General features: G+C 40.5%; 1 protein-coding gene across 1 annotated transcript in view; it reads left to right on the top strand.

Moving 5' to 3' along the window:
• prex1 (phosphatidylinositol-3,4,5-trisphosphate-dependent Rac exchange factor 1) overlaps window positions 1-24,465 on the top strand; it is a 94,335-nt gene that overhangs the window by 18,383 nt on the left and 51,487 nt on the right. The window contains exons 2-6 of the mRNA XM_053625208.1: window positions 9,612-9,677; window positions 9,794-9,916; window positions 20,032-20,136; window positions 20,292-20,393; window positions 21,056-21,217. Coding sequence (XP_053481183.1) covers window positions 9,612-9,677; window positions 9,794-9,916; window positions 20,032-20,136; window positions 20,292-20,393; window positions 21,056-21,217 — 558 coding nt within the window. The remainder of the gene's footprint in view (window positions 1-9,611; window positions 9,678-9,793; window positions 9,917-20,031; window positions 20,137-20,291; window positions 20,394-21,055; window positions 21,218-24,465) is intronic.

Below are 24,465 nucleotides of genomic sequence, written 5' to 3'. Positions count from 1 at the left end.
GAAAAAAAAACAACAAGGTTTTTTAACTCTACTTCTAGAAAATGAAGATCAAAATGTGCATCAGTTCTCATGTTTTTAATCAATTTATGAAGCCACTGTAAACTTCATTGTTACATATTATATCATAATTGTACAGTGCTATTGTATTTTGTGCAGGCAATTAGCTTGTTTTATTGTAAATAAATAAATAAATAAAATAACTGAAATCAGCTTCTTAGATGAGTAAACATTCAATTTCTATGAATTTACCATCAGCTACAGAAGTTGCATCCATTGATTCCACCATGTTTTCTTACTGACACGCCCCCAACTCGGGGCTCAAAGAAAATGATTTATATTGTCATATTCTCAGTGATTTATTTTTCAGTAGCCAAAACTGTCAGAATATACTGTAACAGACAAAATTGGGCTCATCATTAACTAGTTAGATAGCTGGCTAGCTAGATTATTAGCAGTTAGCTAGTCGACTAATAAACTGCTAGTAATCTAGTGCACATTTGTAGATAAGTAGACACCATTTGTATTGAATAATTTTGTATGGAGTATAACCCATCAGAATGCATCACAAGTCAACAGTTTGTTCATTATTAGCTAGATCAGCTAGCTGGATAACTAGCTGTTTGCTAGCCGACTAGTAAGCTGTTTTACATTCATCGCAGGTAGACATGATTTTGTTTTTTCTTATTCTCAGTGATTACTTCTTCACTAGCCAATCCTGTCAGAATGTGCTGTAACAGTCAACGTTTGGTTCATCATTACCGAAGTTAGCCAGCAGTATGCTAGACTATATCTCCCTAGCTTCATAGGTCTTGAATCAGTATATCGTTTGAGGACCTTAGCTCACTACACATTGGGTCACTGATAACCGAATTTCCAGCGAGTAAATATATAAATATATTTATAAAAATATTTTAAGCATTACATTTCGTATAAATTTGTTAGCTTAATCACGCATGTTTCTGTCATGATATTGTCCAGCAGGATTGTACTAGCTTGTGTGTTTTTTTTTTTTTAAAGCATTAAACCAGGGGTGTCCAATCTTATCAGCAAAGGGCCGGTGTGGGTTTAGGTTTTCATTCCAACCCAAGCAGGAGCTACACCTGATTCCACCTGTTTAATCAGATGATCTTGGCTTTCAATAGACTCAGGTGCAAAACCTGCACCCACACCAGCCCTTTCCGGATAAGATTGGACACCCCTGCATTAAACACTTAAAAGTCGTTAGACTCAAACAAACTGTATATAGAACTTCAAATAAAGTTAAAAATCTCTAACGTAAGTAATCATTTGACAGCCAAAACAACAATAACAAGCTGCTTACATTTGTAGACGAAGTTGGCTGAGCGTTCATCGCCCGTTTTGTTTTGTTTTTGAGCTGAGAGGCTTCAGAAAACATGACGAGTAAGGTAACATAGTGAGCATGGATGCTGCCTGGATTTTGCAGTGCATTGTGGGATTTTTTAGGGAGCGATCATTCCAGTGTACTGAAGGTTTTTGCGATTGAGACGGCCTTTAATCATCATCAAATCAGCATCAGTCATCATCGTCAGGATCAGTGTCCTGACTACTGAACTAGGGAGCTGATTGATATGCACCCGTAGTTGATTAATAAACCGCTAGTAAGCTGTAAACCGGTTCACATTTGTCACAGGGTTTGGGATTGCACTGTCTCAGTCTGGATTTGCATTACCACATTCACAGCAATTTAACAATAGCCAAACCTATCAAAAATGTACAAGATCACTCACTAACATTAGGTAAGTGTGCTGGCTGGCTAGCTTACTGTTACTAAACAAGCTAGCATTTGTCACAGGTAGATGAAGGATTCAGGATCTGAGCCTTGGTTTGAGCTTAGTTTTTGTCATTGCCAGCTACAAAGTTTAGGATTCAAGTTCTGCAGCTAAAGCTTTCCAGGTATCAGGACCAGGTTCAAACTGTTGAATATTTAGTGACATCGTAAACTGAGATAAACAGTTCTCCTGGAGTGATTTTTTTTTTATTAGTGGAAGTACTGAGAAAGTCTCCATTGTAAATCGAAAAATTGGACTTTTGTGCCAAAGTTTGTCCCAAACAACATTCTATATAATAGCATCTGTTCCATGTCTATTCTGCCTTAAGCTTATCTTGTCTTCTTTACTTTTATTTATTTTTTCTTTTTTATTCTTCTTACTATGTGTCTTGATGTCATATTTGTGTACGCACTGGAAGCGTCTACCTGCAGCTACTCACATGCTAATGTCTGCACTATTCATCAGTCCAGAGGCTTCTGTTCAGCAACTAACAGCACAAGGGTGGAACACGAAGTTTAAAAATGACTTGTAGGGATGAATGTCCCTTGATTTCACACTGCTTTGTCTGTTTTGGTGCTGTGAGAGTGTGAGTGACTAACTCCTCTGTTCCTATGAGTCTGAGCTGTCAGTGCTCAGTCATCTCCAGTACAAAAGTGCAAGGCAGTGCAAGCTCCTGCATCTCCTCTTTCCCATCTCACTGCCCCAGCTCTGGCTCCATAGTGTGCAGTTGAGTAACAGTATTAGTTTATTGTGTGAGGTGGGGGAAAGCAGCAGGATGGATAGGCATGGTGTCATTTCCTTCCAGAGAACTATCCTGTTGCTGACTTCACACCGGTGTTTAGTTAAGGTCACAAAAACCGCCATTGTGATGATAACATTTTTTCCCCCCACAGTTCACCGAGAGAACAGATTGCTCCATTGGCTGGGACATATGGACACTTGCGTGTTTCTTTTCTCTCCGCGATTGCCTTGGGCTCTCATCCGGCGGGTAATGCGATCCTTCTGATCACCAGCTGCAGCAGGAGAGCCGCAGCACTCAGGCTCTGATTGAACTACACCATCTTTTTTGCTCTGCGTTAGCTTGCATCAACAAGCTTTGTTTTCTTCTACAGGCTAATGCAAACCAGTTTGTGCATCCAGCACGCATCAGAGAGATCTCATTACCTGAGGACCAGTAATTAAGGCATTGGGCTACTTGAAAACACGTTACGATAAGCCAGAGTATTTTATGAAGTAAGAAATAAAACAAGACCGGGCATAGTGTTGTAGGAAAATAATGGCAGGGTAGTGTGATGTAGCCTGATGAGAAGCGGAGTTGTTCAGAAAGTGTCTTATTCCGCTTGTACTACTGCAATTTCTCAGCCCTAGGCCTGTCATGATAATTACATTATCGACTTATTGTACGATATACAGTATGGAAACGACCTCAATAATTTTTGTTGACCTCGCAATTGCACATTGTGTTTCCATGCGTATTTATTTACATAAGAATGAACGTCACGATCATTTTAGCCGTTCGTGCTGCTTCTGTCCTCTCGTCTGCTGTAGGGCTGTCATATTATTAAAATTCGTGGAATTTTGGATAAAAATGCACATTCCAGTGCAAAAACCCCAGTACCTGAGTAAAATGGACTGAATAAATATGACACGATAAAATATTGACCAAGTTTAAAGGACATTTTTGTCAGAAGATGAAAACTATATTGTGACATTCCAATACCAATGTCTGAATATTCCTAAGACTTAAAAGTTCATTGCTCTTTGAGAGGGTGTACTTGCATTATTATGCTATTATATTATCACGGTATCAGTGGCATCAAATGGTCTTAAAATGACAGTAATATTGTCACATTTATCACAATATAATATATATTAATATAAAGTAATATTTATCACAATTATTTCTGGGGCAATATATATCGTCCAACAAAAGTAGTTATCGTGACAGGCCTAATTAACCCTGACAGTTTTTATTTATTAAAAGACAACCTGATGTATTTGATGTTGTGGAACATTCGGAAAAACAAGTTAGATCCTGTTATCACTTACGTTAAAGCAGCAAACAGTTGTTCCCTTAACTGCCAAAAAGGCCACAAAAAAATGCAGCTTGCTATGTTGCCAAGAAACAGCAAAACCCTCCATCCTGAAGACCTGAAGTTTGACTATAGTTAGACTAAGTTTGACTGAAGAAACTTATTATGGTGCACCTATTATGGTTTTTCAAATATTACCTTTCATTTAGTGTGTTACAGAGCTGTTTGTGAATGTAAGAAGTCTGCAAAGTTTCAAAAATCAAAGCGCATGACAAACGGAGTTATTGACTCCCAAAAGAAGGAACCGATTCTGAACAGCTGAAACGAGTCGTTAGTAATTCCAGACTTACTTCCTGTACTAACCTACGTAGGTTTGTAAGAAAAAGCCCCACCTCTGGTCTTGATTGGCTGCTCGCTGACAGCAGTAGACCAATCACAACACACTGGGACATCTGACCAATCAGAGAAGTGTATGCTCTATGAAAGGAGGCGTTTAGAATGAATCATTTAGAATGGATCATTGAACGAGTCGTTTGTGACACTGGGGGGAAAAGTTAATGCTGCAATTTAAATTATGAGCACATTAAAGTGTTTCTGTTACCTTGGATGCATGTAAATCTATTGTATGAGACCTTTAAAACAAAATTAGGCACGTTTCAAAACCATAATTGGTGCGCTTTAAAGTTGCAGCTTTACCTCTGACTGTTACAGAATGTTGGCACTGGAGACTCCTTGCAAAAATGAGCAATAAACATCATCTCAGAGCAAATTTCATCATATCAATGAGTGCACACATTTTTAATCTGTTTATGTCGTGTCCATACAAGTATACGTGAACGAGTCGTTGCTGTAGAAATTCATAACATATTTGAACGAGCACATTAATGTAAACCTGTGATTTGCCTTTCTGACAGAAACTACTGTCAGAGCTGCTGACCAATCAGAATCAAGAATTCAGCAGCACCGTGGTATAAGCAGCTGTGGGTGGTGTGAGGAAAAAGATCACATCGTGATATATGAAGACGTCACAATATACGACATGCATCATAATTACTTCTAAGTCGGAGTTTAAAGCAGGGGATCATTTTAAACCAATTAAAAGACAACGGGTGGAAAAAAGAAACTGGGAAAACAACAGATTTGAACATTTAATCAGATATAAATTTATAACTTTTAGATGTTTGACAATATTATAGAAATACCGACATACCTGTTAACCTGTCAGAAAAGCTTGTTGTGACATAATTCAATTCAGCTCTATTTGATTTTCATTCGAGTTAACAAGGATGCGCACATGCCTTGACGAGGTGTCACGGCATGGAGAAACTGCTCCAGGCTGACATTTAATACGCCATAAACACCAAATGTCTCGCCTGACTGCTTTGATTGAACCGTGAGGGAACAGATGAATTTTTAAATCTCATGTAATCTCTGTGTTACCTGGCCTCTACCTCTCCTTACCTCACACACTCGGTCTCCCGGAGGAACAGCAACCGTTGCCATGGAAGCGAGGCAGAACCATACCACATATGTTTATTCACCTGCCTTTTGACGTCAGCGAGGCGAGTCGTGGTGATGCAGCGCCGGCGCCGAAGGCGTTAAAGACTAAAGTCATCTGCTGCATAGGAACAAGACATGCAGCACCCACGGACTGTCTTCTGTCTTATGAAATATGCCCTCTGTTCCAGTTACCGAAAATTAATCATATCATTTGATGTGTGGTAGTCAGCAAAGGATTGCAGCGTTTGTAGTTAAAGCTGAGTGAAGAGAATATGGACACAAGAAGAAAATAAGATGCTGCATTTATTCAAAAAGGAATAAACCACAATCATCAATAACAACTGGGTGGTGTGATGTGCCCCAGCCTTGAAATGTCCCTGTGAAGTGCCTTGAAATGCTAAGTGTTATTTGATGTTTTGACAGAATTTCATCTGAAACAGGAAGTCAGGACATATCGTGTGGCTTTTCCCCTTTTTTAAATAGCCAATAGCGTTTAGCTTACATCACAGCCCGGGCTAAGCCATACTTGACAGTTAGTGCCATGGAAAAATTCCTGTGAGAGCTGGTACAAATACCTCGTTCTTCAAACTGAATGAATTCAAGCCATTTCCTTCTTAACCAACTTTATCACTGGAAACTGATCAAAACGCGTGCTTTCGAACAGCCAAAGACGCATTCACTAGCCCATGGTTGGACAGAAAATCTGATGAGACGCTGAAGTGCAGAACGATGTCGTCAAAATTCTTGATCTGTATCGGCAGTAGAGAGAGACTGTAACTGTTCTAAATGCGAATTTTGTCCTTGTTTTGGAGCACACGAATTTATAGATAACCTTAAGGCTAACATATTCATATAAAGGCCACAAAACTTCAATTTTGATTTCATGGGGACTTTAACGTTCTGAGGTGTTTTATTCCGCTTGCACCTTGGCCATTTTGCCAGCGATTCCGTTTAAAAAAATAAATAGAAATTTAAGAAAGACAGATCATACTTTTTATCCATTTATAGTTGCATTTAAATGATGGCCTAGTATCACTTTTGTTATAGCTATAAACAAATGTTTCCTCATACAGTTTCCAGTGTAATTATCTCATACACGCACATTAGGCTTAGGTTAGTCATGTGTGAGGTCACAGGTAGGATGTCTGTCTCATGCCCACCGCAGCTGCCGCCCACCCTCTCCTCTCTCACTGTGGGCTTTTACGGATGCTCAGCTTCCTGGCTTTCGGCCCTGCGGCTCTTTTGGCCACCTCACACATGGATGATTCCAGTCAGGATGAGTTGGATCTGCCATATGGGAAATTTCATTAGCGCACGCCTGAAGGACGGATCCCCTCCACCCTGCCCGAGGCTGCTCACAAAACAGCGTATAGTGCTGTAACCAGCATACGCCGGAGTACGTCTTAATCGGGTATCAGTAGCGTGTGTCTAGTTATTCTACTCTGGGGAGCTGAGATTCTATGTTTAGTTCCGAACGAGTATATCCACTGCTTTATTTTTGGAGTGGGGCATGTCGTACTTTGAGAAGTACCTTTTTGGTTTTTTCAGGATGTAATGATGGGGCTGTATTTATATATACACACACACACACACACAAGCAATCTTTAAATGTCTTAAATGAAGTACTATGATCTAATCCTTAAGCTGGAAGATTAGTATCTAAAACAGATTTGATCAAATATTTCTCATAATGAAATTGAGATAAAAACAAACAGAAGACTTTTTAACACTTACTGATAAATAAATAAAAAACTTCAAAAATTTCACGCTTAAAATTTGTGTTGTTCACAATTTGACAATTTCTAGAATAAATCTGCTAGTAGAACAAGACGATTTCATTTAGAAAAATTCAGCAATATTCAAGATATTTTCATTTCCTAAGATATTTTTAGCATGAAAGTAAGCAACAGTGTTTGCTGTGCTACATGTTGGGTTTTTTTTCTTTTCTTCATTTTATACCACTGTGCTGTTGATTTCTCGAATCTGATTAGTCAGAAGGTGTTGATTGATTTTCTCTAACAGTATGGCTGTGATGTAGTATCAGCTGCAAGGTAAATCACAGGTTTATATCAATGCACTAATTCTGATACGATATCATTTCTATGGTAGCAAATCATTTATTGCTACAATAGAAATGCTTTTATTGCTTTTTTTAATTATTATTTTTTTTGAAAGGACATCAGTCACTCTCAGCGCTTTAAGGTAAAGTTGTTCCTTTAAAATGTTCCGCCGTAGGTAACATCTTCAGGACTTTGCTCTTTGCGGTTTCGGAATTATCTGACAAGCTGCATTTTTTTCTTATTATTAGCTTCAAGAGAGAGAGAGGTTGGTAATACAAATACTGTTTATAACATAAGTACGAGCAGGAACTAACTTGTTCGCAGATGTTCCACAATATTAAATCTTAAAACTATCAACGGATAAAAGTATGAGCGTGTTATAAGAGGAGGAAAACACTTCAGGGTGTGCTGTTGTTATATAGGAAAATAATCAACTTCAGGGTGACATCACATCCCTGTTGTTTTGATTATATATGCTTACGTTTTATTCTTTACATAATGGCCAGTTTATTGACCTCCATGCTTGCTTTCTTTGTGGCATCCTTGTAGTAGTTTTCATCGTGAACATACTGAGCAGTTAAACATGCGCAAAAATAGTGTAGAATATTAAATAAGCATGCAATTTGCGAAGCAACTCCTCTATGTTTTAACATACAGTGTAGACACCGCAGGAGGTGGCTTTACATCCGCCGATATGCCTCAGCCCTTTAAACGTTCATGCCAGAGCACTCAAGACACCGAGCCGAGGATTTAAAAAACGCAAAAATGCTAATAGCTGGTTTAAGGGGAGATAATTTGCAGGAGTGAATGCCCCCAGAGGAGCAGCGTGTGTGCAGGGTGTCTTGGGCCGCCGTGTAAGTGGGAGACGAAGTCTGTCATTAAGGGAAGGGCTGAAAGGGTTGGCACGACAGGGGCAGGGGAGTGGTAGTCCTCAACGTGGCACTCGTCACGCTGTTGTGGTAAATGGCACGGATAGTGAAAAGTCAGTACAGTAAAAACACAACACCGAGGGAGACACTGAGAGTTTTACAGTTGAGAAGGGCTAAGAGATGATCTGCCACAGACATGGACACGAGCCCACACACAGCATACAGATGTAGAAAAGGCGAGAGACAGCACTGCTCGTGCTGAGCATTGCAGCATCCGAGATGATTGGGAGCGTGTCAGGTAATTCAACACATGCAGGCTGGAGTGAGTGTACGCCACAGAGAGGGAGCCAGCTGCTGAGAATAGTTTTACAGAGCCATAATTAGAAGCAGGCTTTGAGTGGCGGAGTCGTTTTCTTCAGGGGAGACACACACACACGCCCACACAAAGTCATGGATGTGGGTGCATTCAACATCTCATACTCTCTCTCTCTCTCTCTCTCTCTCTCTCTCTCTCTCTGTATCATGTGACAGCAGCATGACACGGATGTCACACACAGTATAAGATTCCCCTTTTTTCTAATTTATAATAATTACTAACATGATGATCTGTCTATTAATGCGTAAGTGTGTTCTAATATGCATGTGTGTACACAGGGGGGCTACGATGGCTTAGTGCTTAGTACATTTGCCTCGCACCTCCGGGATTAGGGGATCGAATCCACCCCTCCGCCCTGTGTGTGTGGAGTTCGCATGTTCTCCCAGTGATTTAAGCGGTTTCCTCAGGGTACAGGGTCCAGTTCCCTCCTCCAGGGCAGACACGCGTTGTAGGCTGATTGCCATTTCCAAGTTGACCGTAGTGTGTGAATGTGTGTGTGTGTGAGAGGTGTGTGTGTGATTGGGTTGGCACTCCATCCAAAGTGTCCCCTGCCTTATGCCCTGAGTTTCCTGGGATAGGCTCCCCCGCGACCCTGTGTAGGATAAGCAGTACAGAAAATGGATGGAAATGCTGGACTGTTGCCTTTCTTTCTTTTTCTTTCTTTCTCTCTTTCTTTCTATTGCCAACAAACCATGTTGTTTTTGAGCTTTTGGACAAATCTCAGCGGTTCCAGAAGTTTTCACTTCATGTTTTTTTTTTTTTTTTATATATTAATTATCTGACTGATGTGATCCATATAATAGATCAAGTCTTTTCTTCAAATCAAATCTTTAACACATCATGGGTGACACATCATGGGTTTACCAGTTTGTTTTAATTTATTGCAAAAAATATTTTGATCACAAGCATCAAGAGTTTCATCATCCTGTTGCTGAAAAATGTCATCATTATAACCATGTGTTTTCTTTCTTTCTTTTCCTCAGGCCTTTCTCCAGAGGATCAGACAGATGGGAGAAAATCAGCAATGTCTGACACCGGAACAAGTCAAGGTACAAAGGCCAAATGTGTATACACCAAAGACCCAAGACATGCAAAAGCTATAAAGCTTTGTACTGAATGTTAGACGTGCTGTCAACACTTCTCCTTGTTTTTCGGCTTTTCTCAGATCTTGTTCTCCAACATTGAAGAGATCTTGGATGTACACCGGGAGTTTTTCTCAGCGATGGAGGCCAGTCTGCAGCCCGAGCCTCAGCCTCAGCACGCGCTCGGCCACGTCTTCCTCCAGTTTGTGAGTCTCATCTTAATGACCTAATGTTTGAAATGTGTTTCAAATATGCTACACTGTTAGCTTTCTGCATATATATGATCTGTGGGATCACAGTGATCTACTTTAACCTTGGAATAAACAACAATGGGGCATGATCCTATGGGAAGATAATCAATGACCGCGTAGTGTGATACTGGTATCACTCATAAGTTTCCAATAATTGTTTAATAATTGCAATAATGGCTTGTTTTGATGTGTTCTATTCTTCTTATACCACAGTAAATTGCCAACTGTTACAGTTTTTATTTACTCAAGAACACGTCATACTTTTGATCCCTTTTGTGGAAGTTTGTTATACAAGTTAGTTTCTGTTATTACTTGCGTTATAGCAGCTATAAAGAGTCGTTCTCTCACCATCACCGTTGTCACTCTCTTTTTCCTTACTCTTGAAGTTAATAAGACAAAAAAAAACAAAAACCTTGAAGGCCTCTGTCCTGAAGACTTTCCTGTGTCAGAAAACATAGTCACAGCTTTACACAGCACTGACACTGGAGACTCCTTCCATAAATGTTAAATAAGCATCTGCTCACAGAAAATTTCAGCATATATACACTACCTGTCAAAAGTTTGGGGACACTTGACTGAAATGTTTCTCATGATCTTAAAAACCTTTTGATCTGAAGGTTTATGATTAAATGTGTGAAATCGGTGTTGTAGACAAAAATATAATTGTGCCAACATATTCATTTCTTTCATTAGAAAACTAACATTTTATTTACAAAAGAATATTTTTTTTAAACGGTTGACTTGGAGTGAAATATTCTGAAAAGCAGCCAGTAAGTGTCGAGCATTGGTGGGAACTCCTTTAATACTGTTTAGAAAGGGTCTCAGGGGGATTCCTCAAGAAATCGGTTGAGAAAATGTCAAGAATACATTTCTGGAAATTCTAGGTAAAATGGGTGTCTAATGTGTAGATGCTAAAATATTAAATTATTTTGATTTATTTTGTGGTTTTTTAATATATATATATATATATATATATATATATATAGTGTTAGTGTGTGTGTATATGTATGTGTGTGTATGTATGTATGTGTGTGTGTGTATGTGTGTATGTATGTATATATATATATATATATATATATATATATATATATATATATATATATATATATATAGATAGATAGAGATATATGTATATATATATATATATATGTATGTGTGTATATATATATATATATATATATATAGAGAGAGAGAGAGAGAGAGAGAGAGAGATAGATATTCCAATTTCAATGTCTGAATATTCTTAAGAATGAAAAGTTCATTGCTCTTTCAAAGGGTGTACTTGCATTATTATGCTATAATGTTATGATGATATCAGTGACATTAAATGGTCTTAAAATGACAATAATATCGTTTATCGCAATTACGTCTGGGACAATATATCGTCCAACAAAAGTAGTTATCATGACAGGCCTGTTCCATCGAGGACATTAATATAAACATGTGATTTGCCTTGCAGCCCATCTACTATCAGAGCTACTATTTATACAAAGTTAACAAACACCTTCTGACCAATCAGACAGAGGTCTAGTTCAACAAACAGACTTCATATAAAAACATAATGAACTTTATTTTACTTTCACACTATCCGTTGTTACCCAGATGAGGACGGGTTCCCTTCTGAGTCTGGTTCCTCTCAAGATTTCTTCCTCATATCATCTTAGGGAGTTTTTCCTTGCCCCCGTCGCCACCGGCTTGCTCAATAGGGATAAATCCTGTGTTTATATGGTTCTGTAAAGCTGCTTTGAGACACCGTCCATTGTTAAAAGCACTATACAAATAAAATTGAATTGAATTGAACTTGAGAATATAACAGTGCTGTGGTCTCAGCAGGTCCCACGAAAAGAAAACAAAACCTTCCACTCAGGCTGTCTGAAATCCAGCATTTAACCCAAATCATTTTAACTCAATGATTTCAACTTTACAACATTGTGTCCATGTGCGGCTTAGTGTTTCGAGTCTGTATCCTGCCCACGTGAAGTAAAATCATTGACTATTTTTCTACTTTTTTCCCAGCTTGAGGCTTATTACTTCAACTGTCTGCCCTGCTGACGTAACCTGGGTATTAGAGGTATATTTTAGCCCACATCAAGCCAGAATGCATGAGTCACTGCATAATTCACGAAGAAGAGGCTTTTGCACAGTTGTGCACCTCTTCAAAGAAATGAGCAGCATACACAGGGGTTAAAATGAGCTAAAAATCTAAAAATAACTCAACAAAAGGGGGGGGGGGAGTTTTAATCTAGTGATTAATTGCAGCACATCATTGTGAATATTTATGTTATTGTGATTACTAGCTGCAACGTGAAGACCCTTAATATACCTATAGTGCGTTAAAGGAAAAAAAAAAGAGTCTGTCAGAGGAAGAAATAAAGCGTTTGGGTTATTTTAGACCCAAGTGTGAGCTTTTAGATTAGAAATTCAATTTAAAATTGAAAGCAAGCCGTCTGGGTTGGAATTCTGCTCTCGGGGTGGCAGGGTGAGAAATCGGATCTGCTTTTCTGCCTCTTTGATGCTTTGAATTCTTCTACTGACCGGACAAAGCACTCAAAGGGGGACTGCTTTCACATAAAAAAAAAAAGATTGAATTTTATGTTGAAATATTTGTATAATTCATATACAGTCAATCTGTACATTACCAGTGGAGTATTTTAGAGTTTAGTCTAAATACTTCTTGCCTTAGTTCTGATGCACAAGTGCTGCTGATGTATAAAGAAATGAAGATGTGAACTGGCACAGGAATAAATTATAAATCATAAATATTGTCACAATTCGAGGTTGAGCCAGAAGCAGGTGCAGATAATGACTTTTATTGAAGAAACGTACTAAGAAACAAATACACTATGACAACCTTGAAACACACTGTGGCAAGAAACAAACATCGAGACATAAACAACGGGAGTCTAAGACAACGAAAGACAGTGAATCAGTGCAGACAATGGCTATATATACACGAGTGCTCATTAACCAAAACGTGAATCAGGTGCAGGTGGTCATGTGACATGTAGTGCAGTGGCTGATGGGAAGTGGAGTCCAGAGCTTCCTGATATGTGACAGAACCCTCCCCCAAGGGCGCTACTCCTGGAGCGCCCAAAATTATACGTCCTCCATCTGGTGGTCCTGGCCCCCTGGAGAAAATGTCCCCCGCAAAACCAGGAGGCTGGGCGGCTACTACAATGGCACAGGGGGGCTGAGATATTTCCTCGGCAGAGCATGAAAGCGGCGCGACGTCCCCAGCTGAACTGGAAGGCCGAGAGAAGTCCCCCGTGCGGCCAGGGAGAGGAGCGTGGGTCTCCTCGAAGCAGAAGAGGGGAACGCTAGTTGCCATGGAGCAAGCGGGCTGAGCGACGACCTCAGCTGAACGGGGAGTCTGAGCGACGACCTCAGCTGAACGGGGAGTCTGAGCGACGACCTCAGCTGAACGGGGAGTCTGAGCGACGACCTCAGCTGAACGGGGAGTCTGAGCGACGACCTCAGCTGAACGGGGAGTCTGAGCGACGACCTCAGCTGAACGGGGAGTCTGAGCGACGACCTCAGCTGAACGGGGAGGCTGAGCGACGACCTCAGCTGAACGGGGCGGCTGAGCGACGACCTCAGCTGAACGGGGCGGCTGAGCGACGTCCGCAGCTGAACGGGGCGGCTGAGCGACGTCCGCCGCTGAACGGGGCGGCTGAGCGACGTCCGCCGCTGAACGGGGCAGCGGGACAGCCTCCTCGGCTGTGCAGGGCAGCGGGACAGCCTCCTCGGCTGTGCATGGTAGCGGGACAGCCTCCTCAGCCTGTCCCTCTGAGGTCGCCATGTTGACCTCAGGTGAGAGCTCCACAGCTGAGACCTCCCCGTAGACCTCAGGCTGGAGCTCTGCTGTCCTCATTGCCCCCGCCAAAAAAATTTCTGGGCCAGCCTTCACCTCTGGACTGCGCAGCAAGGTGTGCCTCCCCTGCAGTGGAAAGCCCCAGATGCTCAGGTTACTTTGCTGGCTGTGTTGCAAGGCGGACTGTGGCGTGAGCGGAGCTTGGCGGTGCGTGTCGGCGGACTGGGGCGTGAGCGGAGCTTGGCTGGGCGTGAGCGGCATTTGGTCATTTGGGTCAGTAGGCCTGAACGTGAACTCAGGGACGCGAGACTTGATTTGGACCTCAGGGACGCGAGGCTTGGCTGGGACCTTAGGGACTTGAGACTTGACTGGGACTCGGACATCAAAGCCTGGTGCTAGTGCCTCCCCGCTGACCCTTTGCTGGAGCTCGGCAGGTGAGCCCACCTCGTGGGGCTCAGGTTCAAGCTCTGAGGTCACCCTGTCGGTCCCGGGCTGGGACTCTGTACTGAACACAAACTCCCCCTTGTACCTGGACTCCTCCTCCTGTTGGCGTGGCATGGCGTAGTCCTGCATGAACATAGGCGGTAAGTTGAAGCCCAGGTAATTCCTGGCGTCCTGCTGCTTTCGTAGCGCAGCTTGGTAATCGTCCGACTGTTGGCGCAACGTGGCAAAGTACTCCACTAACATTGGTGGCATTCTGAAGCCCCAGTTATCCATCTTGGCGATCTGCTGCTCCTGATTGTTGGTCTTTCGTTCTGTCACAATTCGAGGTTGAGCCAGAAGCAGGTGCAGATAATGACTTTTATTGAAGAATCGTACTAAGAAACAAATACACTATGACAACCTTGAAACACACTGTGGCAAGAAACAAACATCAAGACATGAACAATGGGAGTCTAAGACAACGAAAGACAGTGAATCAGTGCAGACAATGGCTATATATACACGAGTGCTCATTAACCAAAACGTGAATCAGGTGCAGGTGGTCATGTGACATGTAGTGCAGTGGCTGATGGGAAGTGGAGTCCAGAGCTTCCTGATACGTGACAAATATAAAGTTTTTACTGCGTTAGGAAAAAAGAACACGAATTCAATACAAATGATACTTTTGAAGATGACATCATCCTACACTAATATGAGTTGTAGGGGATTGAAAGCACTACCAATGATATAAATATCAGGACATAAGAGATGCAGGTGTGTACAGTGTTTAAAATGTCTGCCTCAGCCCAAAGTTACAGAATCACTTTAAGGTTTAAAACTTGGAGTGTTTTTGCCACTGTGGAAATGATATATTGTAAAAATACAATGAAACTGTATTTTTTTTGCGTTGTGTTAAAAAATTAGAACAGATGTTGGCCTCTGTGACATAACACATGCATATTAGAGGCTCCTGGTTTTTTTTGTGTTGTACTGGGTCTTGAGGCCTACAGTGTTTTAAACACTGTAAGCATGATGATGCACAGACTCTTTCTCATACATACATACATACACACACACACACACACATACACACACACACATACACACACATATACACACACATATACACACACACCCTGAAAACCACACTTGCCATAAGAGGAAATGGAGAAGTGGAAGAGGCAGAACAGATGAGAGCTTCACATCCTTTGCCACATATTAGAGAGGGGTGGGGGGGGGTCACTGCAGAGAGAGAGGGGACACTACAGAGAGAGAGAGGGGACACTACAGAGAGAGAGAGGGGACACTACAGAGAGAGACGGGGGGCACTACAGAGAGAGAGAGGGAGAGGGAGAGTGAGAGGGAGGGGTCACGGGGGGGGATACTACAGAGAGAGAGAGACAGGGAGAGGGAGGGGTCACTAGAGAGGGAGATGGAGGGGTCACTACAGAGAGGGGGTCACTACAGAGAGAGAGACAGGGAGAGGGAGGGGTCACTACAGATGGGGGGTCACTACAGATGGGGGGGTCACTACAGATAGAGGGGGGCAAGAGAGAGAGGGGGACACTACAGAGAGAGAGAGAGAGAGAGGGTGCTACAGGGAGAGAGGGAGAGACATACAGACAGACAGAGAGATGGACAAAGGGAGAGTTTGACTGAGGGAAAGACGGATATGGTGAGACAGACAGATAGATAGACAGAGACCCAGAGAGAGAGAGACAGACATAGAGGAAGCACGTCAGTCACGGTTACAACATTAAGATTGGACATTTCCTCATAGCAGCTCATCTACTCATGATCTGATCAAACCTCCCTACATTATTTACCTTCAGTGACCTCAGTCCTGACACTTGTAGGAGATGAGCAAGGCTTCTAGGAGCTAAACGTCCCAGTGTGTTTGAAAGAACACACCAAAAGTCTACAAAGAACTTTCCTTTATTTACTCCGTTTCTCTTCATTTGATCAGCTTTCACGGCTTCAGTGCTATCAGTTGTGTAGAATAGAATAGCTCAGTACTTAAAACGAATGCAATTTTGTCACGTTACATTACTTCGACATACAGACGGGTGACCAATTAAAAGAGAAACATGTTGCTGGCATTTTTATGTTTTAAAACATACAAAGAATCCACAATAAGTATACAATAAAATATAGCACAGTTTGTAGTAAAGTAATTCATATCAACCTGTGATTTGTGAATCAACACAATTAACACAATTAATCAACACCTTCTGACCAATCAGAACTGAGAATGTGACAAGTCTGTGGTTAAAAATATCTCATCATTTATGCAAAATTGTCTCCTGTAGCTTAATACTATAGGCCTATTTTTGAATAACAGAGTATTTGTTAAATATCATAGCTGACCCTGTGCTATGATCCCAACTTCCTAACAAGCTGGGATATGCTAAAGGTATACGTGACACATAAAGGCTTCTTCTTCGTCTAAACGATGATCTAAAACAGTTCTTACTTTTGGACCGTAGTATACAAATATGTCAGTTAGCCCTGAGGTAAGCAGGTATGCTAACGGCTAGAACGTTGGGCAGAAGAGACACTACAGGGTGATGGTACACACCCATGACCTGCTGTGCTCATGTGTACCACTTCCTGTTTTCTTCAAGCTTTACATCCTTGGTTGCCTCAGTTTAGACTTCATTGAGATTCAATTTCAATTCCTGTGTTGTACTGAATAACAGAAGTCTCCTTCTCAAAGCTACTTTCATTACCGTTTGAATGAAAAGGGAGGTGGGGCATGTTTGCCAACAACTTAAAGAAAGATTTCACTAGGCATTTCATGTTTTTTTTTTTTTTTCCATGTCTTGAAGATGAAACATCAATGGAAAAAAATGGGGGTGTAACAGTGCAGCACTGTATCTGTTTAATGCTTCAAATATTCTTATTTCTTGTCGGATTTAAACCAGAAATGGGCGTGGCCTAAACCAAAAGGATTAACAAACTATACATATTATTATTATTAAAAAATATGAATCCTTCCCCCTCTAATTTCAGTTCTAGGCGACAAAGTAACAAAGTGAGAGAGTGACAAATCTAAACGAATGTTTTCCTCACACTCGTATGACACTTGTGATATGACCTTGTTTTATTTCCCCTCTCACAAACTTTACTTCCTACCCGCAGTTAGTTCCTGTGTACATTTGAAATTCTTATAATCGTGCTTTCATTTTATCCTGTCATATATGTAAAGACATAAAGCTCGGAAGCACAGTGCTGTGAACAAGTATTTGCCCTGTTTGCAGATTTCTTGAGTTTTTGTGTATATCTCGTGCTAAATAGTTGTAGATCTTCAAACTAAATAAAACATAAATCAAAGGCAACTTGAGTAAACGCACAATACAGTTTTTATTTATTTTATTATTTTTTTAGCAAAAAAAAAGTTATCCAGCACCCATATCACGCATGCGAAAAACTAATTGCCCCCTTAAACTTAAAATCTGGTTGTGCCACCTTTAGCAGCAATAACTGCAACCAAATGCTTCTGATAACTGGAGATCAGTCTTTCACTTACTTCAAAGATTTACTCCTATGCTTTGGATCATTGTCTTTTAGTTAGTTTAAACTATAGATCAGTTCATTTAGTCCCCGCTGGTTTTTCCGCTCCCAGTCCATAGTACTAGTTCATGTTTCTTGTTTTGTGTTTTGACACAGTTTTCTGTGACCGCGACTTTGATTCCTGCTTTGCCCCGTTTATGCCTGTTTGCTGTTAGCCCGACCCTTTGCCTGTCTTGACTACTTTCTCTGGATTAGGATTTGTCTGCCTGCCCTTAAATAAATACGTCTTTACCTGCTTCCGTACTCTACTCTCTCACGTCTCGCAATGTGACAGAAACATGCTCCGGAACAGAAACAAAACAAACCCACATGTCCACAGTAAACATCCGAAGAGCACGTAGCTCGTGCACGTAGCTCGTGCATGCACATGCCCCCTCATCGAGGTTGTGACATTCGCGCGTCTCACTCTGGTTGCTAGGCTATTTTCTCACGTCATCAAACACGTCATCGTTCGGTCAAATTTATTCTGCCCTTTTTTTTTTTGCTATTTTCGGCTGAATAATTTCGGTTGCCGAACATGCGGTGCATCCCTAACAGTTTCACAGATTTTGGGTAATTGGCACCTACATAGATTACTATTACTAATAGATTTTCACACAGGCCCAGTTGGTGTTGGACAACATTTTTGCTTCAATAAATAACATTATTATTTAAAAACTGTATTTTGTGTTTACTCAAGTTGCCTTTGGTTTGTCTTATATTTTAAATTCTGAAACTATTTAGTATGAGAGATGCACAAAAACAGAAGAAATCAGGAAATATTTTTTCACAGCACTGTAGGACTGAGCGATATATCGATATAATATCAATATTGTGATAAATGATTACACGGTACACTTTTCTGAGATGATATTGGTATGGTGATGGGTTTCTAATATTTAAAACTTAAATGGCATTGAATGGATGCTGTTGATTTGACCTCATTTAAAAAAAAAAAAAAAAACGTAATCTTCTTTCTCTTTGTAGGCATTAATGAAAATTGTCTTCAAACTCAGTTTAGCGTTTTTTCCGTTTCATTTACTACTGTTTTGCAGACAGTTTGTTAGCTAAATTATATGTTGTGATCTGCATCACGTATCGTAGAAATCTCCTCAAGTATCATGATATGATATGATATTTTTGTCATATCGCTCAGCCCTACTTGGAAAGAAGTAGCAGAGATCGTTGGTGTCTCTGGAGAGTATTTGTAGCTAATACAGTTAGCTTGCAATGCTAATTTGCTACTAGCTAATACAAAACCTGTTACATGTAAATCAAACAGCCAATTTCCACACTGATTGGTCTGTTATATAATTTGTGTTTACCTAATGAGAAGAAGATTATATAGATATGGATGATGGTGACTGGTGAGCGTATGTAGCTGGGTACAGTTAGCTTGCGCTGCTAATCTGCTAACAAAGCTAGTATGAATCCTGGTACATAAAATACATCAAACAACCAATTTTTACTCTTTTTTTTTCTCTTTATTGAAATATTAGAATACATTTTACATCCATTTTTAACAAAACTAAGCAGTATACTATATTAAGTTGTGTGCTGTAGGCTGAACATTTTAGCTTTTTCCATCGGAAATAAAAATGGTGGACAGATGGTATACGAACACAACAAACAAACTATAAGAGACATAAGGAATTAGTATGGATGCAAGATTAGACCCCTGTGAACCTTTCTAGCACGCTTTCTTAAAAAAAATTATGAACAATAGCGCATCTCGTATTCCTGCCTGCATTTTTAGAATACATTATCTGTTTAGATCGAATAATGTATTTGTTTTCTGATATTGTTTCATTTTTCTTTCTGTAATTCCAAACTTATTTACAGTCCACAACATGTGGCAACATCCATCCATCCATCCATCCATCTTCTATACCGCTTATCCTTTTCAGGGTCACGGGGAACCTGGTGCCTGTCCCAGGGAGCATGGGGCACAAGGCGGGGTACACCCTGGACAGGGTACATGTGGCAGATTCTGCATATTTGGCAGCAACCATGCTAGGTCTAGCAGCTCATTCCCAAAGCAGTAATATGAAGCATGTTCAAACTCTCTTGCAATGCATTATGGTCTCAGTGAAAGGAGTAATTACAATTCATCAAAGCTGTATTTAGAGTGCTGCTAATTACAGCGTGTGAAATAAGCAAATATGCTGAGTGGGGCCTGGCAATGTATCATACACACACACATTCCTGTTTTACAAGTACAGTACAGAAGTAAACTCTTTTAGAGCACCGATGGACTGTTTTGTGTTTTTTTTCCCCGATCCAGAGAGACCGCTTCTCAGTGTATGGAGAATACTGTAGTAACCATGAGAAAGCTCTCCGGCTGCTGATGGAGCTCAATAAGATCCCCCACATCCGCACCTTCTTACTGGTGAGCACTGCTCAAACACATATCTACAGAGGGATGTTTAAAGTTAACAGAGAGTTTGTTTATGTTATGTGAAGCTGATTTATGTGAATGTGCTCATAAGGTATGCACAGGTAAAAATACAAACTCCTGGGCTTAAGTGTGTGTTTCTGTTGTAGCACTGCATGTTGCTGGGAGGGAAGAAGAGCACCGACGTTCCTCTGGAGTGTTACCTGCTCTCGCCAATTCAGAGGATCTGCAAGTACCCGCTCCTGCTCAAGGTACCTTACAGGGGTTTCCTGAATGAAAGATTGGCTATATGTCTTTTAAATGTTTTTTCTCTGTTCTATTCTATGTCTGTCTATATAACTGTCTATCTGTTTATCTAGATTTGTCTATCTCTGTGTTTCACTGTGTTTTTGTTTCTGCATATCTGTTCTTCATCATCTGTCTGTCTGGTCCACCTCTCTGTCTCTTCATTCATTCATGTATTTATTTAATTAATTGTTTAATTATTTATTTATCTACTTATTTTCAATCTACCTGTCTGTATGTCTGCTGTGTCCCTGTCTGTCTGGATCTCTGTGTTTGTCTCTGTCTGCCTGTCAGTATCTCTCTCTGTGTCTCTGGCTGTCTGTCTCTTTATCTGTTTATCTGTCTGTGTCTCTAGATCTGTCTGTCTGCCTTTTGGGGTCTCTGCTTGTCTGTCTTTTGGTGTCCCTGTCTGTCTGTCTGTCTGTTTCTCTTTGTCTCCATCTCTTAATCTGTCCATGTCTCTGTCTGTGTATCTGTCTACGTGTCAGTGTCTCTCTTTCTTTCTTTCTTTTGTTCTTTCTTCTTTCTTTCTGCCAGCTGTTTTTACGTCATTTTGAGCAGAACGCGCAGAAGTGCGTCTGAGGTCGATTTCCTCTCACTAAGCTCGTGCACTGTGCGTCCACTGTAGGAGCTGCTGAAAAGGACGGCTAAGAAGCATGCGGATTACCCGGCCGTGGAGGAAGCTCTGCAGGCCATGAAGGAAGTGTGCTCCAACATCAACGAGACGAAGAGGCAGATGGAGAAACTGGAGGCTCTCGAGCAGCTCCAATCCCACATAGAGGGCTGGGAGGTCAGTGCACAATGCACAGTGCTAGTGTGTGTGTGTTTATTTTCAGGTCAGTTTAATTGTCCTCCCATCCATAATGCATATATTTATATACTACAAGTGTAAGAGCCATAACTTTTGCTTGTACGTGTGATGATAACGTTTCGAACACATTGTTAGACCTAGAGAGGCTGGCAGTGTATTTAAAACCTCGCCACCTGAAACTTTCTACCTCAAAACACCACCACTGTTGTTAGGTGCTGGCCAGATGACTGCGAAGAATAGCACGTGTACACACGAGTACAACTTTTAGTAGGTCAGAGTTTCCCTTTGAGTATGCGGTAGTCTGATTTATTTAAGTGAGATTATGTAGTGCAAAAAAGGAACAATCCCAGACACTTTTTCTGGCACAAAAGGTAAAAAGCCTTTATTGTTACACATTATGTGTATGTATATATGTTGTTGTTTTTTTCGTGCGTACTTGCATGTTCCTGTACATGCATGTTGACTGTCTTGTGATATATTGTGGTGAGACTGTCACTTTGAGATCTTGGATCTTTTAAACTCCATTGACTACTTAATTACACTTGTACCTGCAACTCATTTAGGTCTCTAACGCACTCTGAGGAAGGCTGTGTGCTGAAATGCATCAGTGTCGCTTTAAATTTTGTATGTCATGATGTGACTAGCCAAATAACAATAATGGCTTTTTAACTTTTGTACCAGAAGAAGTGCCTTGGATTTTTCCTTTTTTTTGGTGTGCATTTTTCATTAGTGATACCCAATAAAAAGTACACCTTCTGGGATTACAGTACTACATGAGGTTCATCCAGCAAGCAAGAAGTTCCAAAAAGTCTCTTTCTTTTCTGAGATTATGTAGTGTTGGTGAATTTCCTTGTTTGCTGCAGACTGGATCCATGGTGACATTTTCTTTAGAAACACCATAAAAAGAACCAGGAAGCATTAATGCAAGAGAGTCAGCTTGTTACCCAGGAGATCAGCTGATTCCCCAGAACATGCTACTGTATGCCACCCCTTTCTCTCTCTCTCTCTCTCTCTCTCTCTCTCTCTCTCTTTCTCTCTCTCTCTCTCTCTCTCTCTGTCTCTCTCTCTCTCTCTCTCTCTCTCTCCCTCTCTCTGTGTGTGCACATTCCAACTTTTCTTCTCATTTACGATCCTGTATTTCTCATCATGTTTTTTTGGTTTTGGGAACTTTTAGGCTAGTTTTCAGTGGCAGTGCATGCTGTGTTATTTCCTATAGAGCGTCGTCACTCACAGTGGTTCACTGTCCCCCCATTCAGTGTGTTACCCAGCTCACAACAGAGCTCCATTATGCTCCAGTCCAGACGCTTGTGTGCTATGGTTCAGCAAAGCCAGCTGACTGAAGAATTGTAGCACATGCAGGAGAGACACGCGGCTTTACTAAAATTTCCACGGTTATGAAATCATCACGTAGTATACATTGATTCCTTGCATTTTGCCTCCATGTGCATTTTACAAGGTAATGCCATCAGCAAATGTGCTGCTGTATGATTTATGTCGTGTTAAGTGGTGTTGAAGGCCTTGTACAGGCTGATATTTCCAGGAGATCGCTAGTATGCTTTAAGTGCTTTAATCAAGTAGGTTCTATCGAGCCTAATGTAAATAATCTCTAATGGACCGAGAGTGCAGAATCAAGAGCAGACATCGTACTGGCTGCTGCAATCGATCTATCCGGACACACCACCGATTAAGGAGACAAAATGGAGTCTCAGGCTCACGCACACACCTGCAAAGCATGGAAAATCACATCCTGTTCAAAGGCAGCCTGGAACATTCTCCCTGGATTAAATCAATTATTGACGGTGAAAAGCCTTGTGCAGGTTCATGACATCAAACAATCCTGAACGCCTGTGCTTCCTGCTGGACAGAGCGTGGGGCTTGTACAGAAAGAAACCGACTGAGAAAACCTAACTTTAGGCTTTTTTAAAAGCGCCATGTTCTGTACAAATGAGAATCTGTGGTTTCTGCTATTAAGCAATGATTTCACTCCAGTTTTAAGATAAGTATTAAAATATATCAATAGATAGGTTTTAATATATAATATAATATATATGTAAGGGATAATCCACGGCTAGGTGTGCATTACATGATTTTAATGCGTGACACGAAGGCAAAGAACCTCTGTGGAGTGCATTGAAATTGTGTAACACACACCCACCCATGGGTTATCCCACTTATACCGTGCTCACTCTCTAGCATTGACGAGTTAAAGCTGTCGTTGATGTTTGCAGTGCAAAATTGAACCGAAAAGATAAAAATAATGGTTAATATTTGTTACTTATTTTATAAACGGGTCGTTAGATGTAGAATTCTGCCCGCTCTAAATCATACACAGAGATAAAGTAGTGCGATAATATTACATTTATTTGAATGAATTATAATAAATAGTTATTAAAGCGAGAGAGAGAGAAAGATTGTACGCATGTGAATTACCTGCGTCTGTGCCGCGTCTCCTTTAATAATGAAGCTGTGAGTTTAACTACTGTGTGCAACTGTAATTGTATGTTACTTAGGGCTGCAACTAATGATTATTTTCATGATCGATTAGTTGGCCGATTATTTATTATTATTTTTTTTCGATTAATCGGATGGGGGCGGGGCAAGCTTTCAGTACCATTTTTCTTGTTTATTTAAAATTAAATCCACAAACTGAGTGTTACAAATATAAACTTCAGACTAAAACTTTACACAACTGTTTGTCAAATTATATAAGACTGAAAAGAACCCAATACACAGACACATCAGAACATATATTATTAATATAGGACTATAGTTTAATTCAATGCTTTTTGTGCATCCATAAAAAGTAATGCATAAATACTATTTTATATATATATATTATATTTATATATATTTATATATATATAAATAGTATTTATGCATTATACATGCGACAGTTTCCCTGCACACTCGCGTCACTGCCCTAGCCAGCACAATTAATTCCCAACAGTATCATTCTGAATTTCTTTGATTTAGCATCCAAATATTAATCCGATACAAATCTCAGACCTAAATGAACACATCTATGAAAGGATCTGTATTCTGAAATAAACCATCTTTGTGTTTTTTCTGATTTCAAATGTAGTTTATAGCTGCAGAGAAAATATGTTAGTGCTCTGTCAAATATTTTTCTGTCCACCTCAGTGTAACTTTTCTGAAGTTTAATAGGGGAAGGTTTGTAAGCAATGAATGGCCAAAATCAATACTGTCAGCAGGTTATGACATGTTAT

The sequence above is a fragment of the Ictalurus furcatus genome, chromosome 5 (assembly GCF_023375685.1).
Source record: "Ictalurus furcatus strain D&B chromosome 5, Billie_1.0, whole genome shotgun sequence".
NCBI classification, from domain to species: domain Eukaryota; kingdom Metazoa; phylum Chordata; class Actinopteri; order Siluriformes; family Ictaluridae; genus Ictalurus; species Ictalurus furcatus.
Note: the sequence above shows the minus strand (reverse complement) of the source record. Positions and strands in the feature narration are given on the sequence as shown.